The 3,430-nt window shown below is 37.3% G+C and overlaps 1 protein-coding gene across 3 annotated transcripts in view; it reads right to left on the bottom strand.

Annotated features, from left to right (window-relative positions):
• The window catches only part of c9 (complement component 9), a 5,798-nt gene extending 2,626 nt beyond the window's left edge, over positions 1 to 3,172 (bottom strand). Inside the window, exons 1-7 of one of the 3 annotated variants that reach the window (XM_016531925.1) lie at positions 3,057 to 3,172; positions 2,799 to 2,907; positions 2,484 to 2,634; positions 2,230 to 2,380; positions 1,672 to 1,810; positions 566 to 806; positions 156 to 274 (exon numbers count right to left, since the gene is read on the bottom strand). In XM_016531925.1, coding sequence (XP_016387411.1) covers positions 156 to 274; positions 566 to 806; positions 1,672 to 1,810; positions 2,230 to 2,380; positions 2,484 to 2,634; positions 2,799 to 2,907; positions 3,057 to 3,133 — 987 coding nt within the window. In that variant the 5' untranslated portion in view covers positions 3,134 to 3,172. Of the gene's footprint in view, positions 1 to 155; positions 296 to 565; positions 807 to 1,671; positions 1,811 to 2,229; positions 2,381 to 2,483; positions 2,635 to 2,798; positions 2,908 to 3,056 lie in introns of all 3 variants that reach the window. The other 2 variants (XM_016531926.1, XM_016531927.1) reach the window with 2 other exon arrangements.
• Positions 3,173 to 3,430: the final 258 nt, after the last annotated feature.

Below are 3,430 nucleotides of genomic sequence, written 5' to 3'. Positions count from 1 at the left end.
ATATATATATATATATATATATAATTTTTTTTTTACAGTTTTGAATTCCAGCCTGTTCTATGCAAATGGTGGCTCATGAGCCTAAGATGTTAATTATAATGAATAAAGTGCAAATAGCTCTTCAAAAGAGAACAAGCAGTAAACCTGAATCTCACCTTGGTCGTTGTGATTTCTGACAGCTGTTTGATGATATTTGTTGTTGATTGCTTAGTGTCAAATCCTACTGACGCACTAAAACCTAAGCCAGGACCAGTACTTTGGTCTGCACCAGAAACTTCAGCTTCACCGCCCTCACCAGGATTCAATTTCGAGCATCCAGTAATATAATCACACATGTCTTGTGGAGCGCTTTCAGAGTATGCATTTATTTGTAATTTTAACTGTTTGGAAACGGAGCGTAAATGTGGAAGTCCTTCAAAGATTTCTTATCCTGTTGCGCCCTCTATAGGACCAGCGACTAGTCGACGTCAAGCTTAAAGCGCCGTGGCAGAGCATTGAAGTCGACTAGTCCATTAGTCGGTGCAACCTCTAGTTTTTAGTAGAAGCGGACTAAGAAGGTAGGCACCAGAAACTTCAGCTTCACCGCCCTCACCAGGACCTTGAGCTTCACCGCCCTCGCTGGGGCCGGCAACTTCACCACCTCCACCAGCATCAGCCTCACCTGAACCAGAACTGGAGGGCTCAGTAGGTGTAAACTTGAAGTTTAAGCCTATTTCAAAAGATGTAGAGGATTCCCTAGATATCTCGTTTATTAAAGAGTGAATGTCCTCATACATCTCCTTAGAGCTGCTCTCTTCCACTTTTGTCTGAGGATAAGGAAACAGGTAAAGACTTTTTAAATTTTTTTTAGATGGTTGTCTTTGTCAGAAATTAAATGCATTTAACTACTTATTTGTTTGTCTCACAGTCATTTTTAGGAGATTTACAGTTTGTTTTGCTCACGCCTTACAGCTAAAGGAACAGTAAAGCCAAAAATGAAAATTTGTTGAAAATTTACTCGCCCTCAGGCCATCCAAGATGTACCTCCAAGAGTTGTCTTTTTTTCATCAGAACAGATTTGGAGAAATTTAGCATTACATCACTTACTCACCAATTGATCCTTTGTAGTGAATGGGTTCTGTCAAAATGAGAGTCCAAACAGCTTTTTAAATTAAAACTTTTGCTTCTGGCCAAAATAAGAGTCCATAAACCATAATAACGCTGTCTTCAGTGAAAAAGTCACTTATTGCCCTCTCACACCAAAACAGTGCTTTATCTGTGCATATTTATCTCCTGATTCAGATGAGAGAACCTTTCACTTGAGAAAGCAATAATATAGATAGATGACTCCTATTTTAGCTGGAAGCAATGGTTTGAAGTTAAAAAATGTCCTGATGGATTTGTTTATTACAAACACAAAGCTTTTTGCTTCAGAAGATTACTGTGTCCTTTTATCAGCTATTTGGACTCTCATTCTGATGGCACCCATTCACAGGGCATCCACAGGTGAGCAAGTGGTGTACTGCTAAAATTTCTCCAAATCTGTTCCAAAGCAACTTATTCATCTTGAATGACCTCAGGGTAAGTACATTTTCAGCAAATTTTCATTTTTAGGTGAACTATTCCTTTTATGCTCAAAAGCTTTGTAAAACAACAGCTGACATCAAGCATACAGTAAAATGAGAGACCCACCTCATAGTTGAGAACTCCAACATTCCAAGGCAGTCTGTTATATTCCAATGTGGATGGTTCTCTGATCCGGTTACATTGACCGTTATAGAATCTGTTATTAAAGGGATTCATTCGAGGTTCAGATCTCAGAATATTTATTCTGTTGAGACAGGAATTAAGCATTTTTAGAAAATGTGCTGAAGTTGTATATCCAGAACTGTAGTGTTAATTGCAACATTTGTGTTGTCAGTCATTACTTTTATTCTATTTCATAATTACAGTTAAAAAAAAATTTTTTATTCATTGTTCCATAATGCCTAAAGAAATTGCAAGAGTGTATGTTACCATTAATTAATGCAAACCCCAATGTGAAATAGCAATAAACAATATTTTACAGCAGCTTTTTTTGTTTCAGAATTCTTTGATGATTTTTTTTTTTCAAAATATCTCTTGATCAAGTTGATGTATTCTTGCTGAATAAAACCTTATGTTCATTAATACAACATTTGTATATGTTGAACAAATGAACTTTAATTAAAATATTATGAGCAAATATTGAGCGATACAAAAGGCTCTGACCCGTATCCAGCTTGGATGGCTATATCAGACTCAAATACAGCTGTCTTGCCGCAAGGTGTCCTGATGATATCACACTCATCTTCATCAGACTTATCAGGCTCTCCACAGTCGTTATCCCCGTTACACCTCAGATTTTTATTTATACATATTCCTTAGGGCAGAATAATATTCTTAATACTGAATATTGTTTAAAAATTCATCCTATACAACTGAATTTCTACTGGCCAGCTTTGCAAAGAGAAAAAAATACTAACCTGAAGAGCACCACCATTGAGAGCTCTTGCAGACAGGTGGAGGGTCCATCTGGCATTTGGTAGAAGGTTTACAGGGTTTCCGCTCTCCAATTGGGTTTATGCACCTAGAGCCTTTAAACTGCCCAAAGACCTCAATACCTCTAGAGCGATGCTGTGTTACACAGACACAGATTATGTTGTGCGACTTGTTGGATTATTATTCAATCAGAATGATTTCACATGACAATTTGAAAGACGTTATACATTCACAAGTGTGAGACAGATGACAAGATAGGTGTTTAAAGAGAAACAGAGAGAGAACAGGAATTACAGTACCGTCCTATTAGTGCACGGGTCGCAGGACGTCCACTGGGACCAGGCACTCATTTTGCAGTCGATTGATCCGGGATCATTAATTTCCCGAACCTCTCGTCTTGACCCTTGCCTTTGAGAAAGATAAATAATTATCACTTACAATTCCAACTCCATTCTAGTGCATGACTTTGGTCTAACACACACACAAAAAAAATATTTCCCGCATTTTCCAAATCTATTAGTGTAGCATGCACTCCAATTTTTGTGGATTATACATACATGTGGTCCGTTATGCTCTTTCCATTAACTTGATAAAGAATGCATATTGTTACACATAAAGCAGCTAAAGCCTTCATGGTGAAGCTTTGGACGGTCCTTTGAATGTGTGTAGGAATTTGTACTCTTATATTTAAGCATCGATTCAAGGTTAATAATTAACATCAAGCTTTTTAGAATTGCCAAGAGGTTTGGAAATGTGTGTGTCTCCAAAGGTTTGTGTATATCTCTGCGCTTTCCCAGATATCTGAAATCATGTGATAACGCGACTTTTACCGCAACCGTCTTGTGTTTAACTATCTGACTAATGTATTTCAAGCTGTTTTTGCCTTTTTTTTTGTACCTGTCACAGAATTTGTATTGTCTTGTTTTAAAAT

This window comes from Sinocyclocheilus rhinocerous, unplaced genomic scaffold (genome assembly GCF_001515625.1).
Source record: "Sinocyclocheilus rhinocerous isolate Xijiao unplaced genomic scaffold, SAMN03320098_v1.1 scaffold1476, whole genome shotgun sequence".
NCBI lineage: Eukaryota > Metazoa > Chordata > Actinopteri > Cypriniformes > Cyprinidae > Sinocyclocheilus > Sinocyclocheilus rhinocerous.
This window is presented reverse-complemented; position numbering and strand designations above follow the sequence as displayed.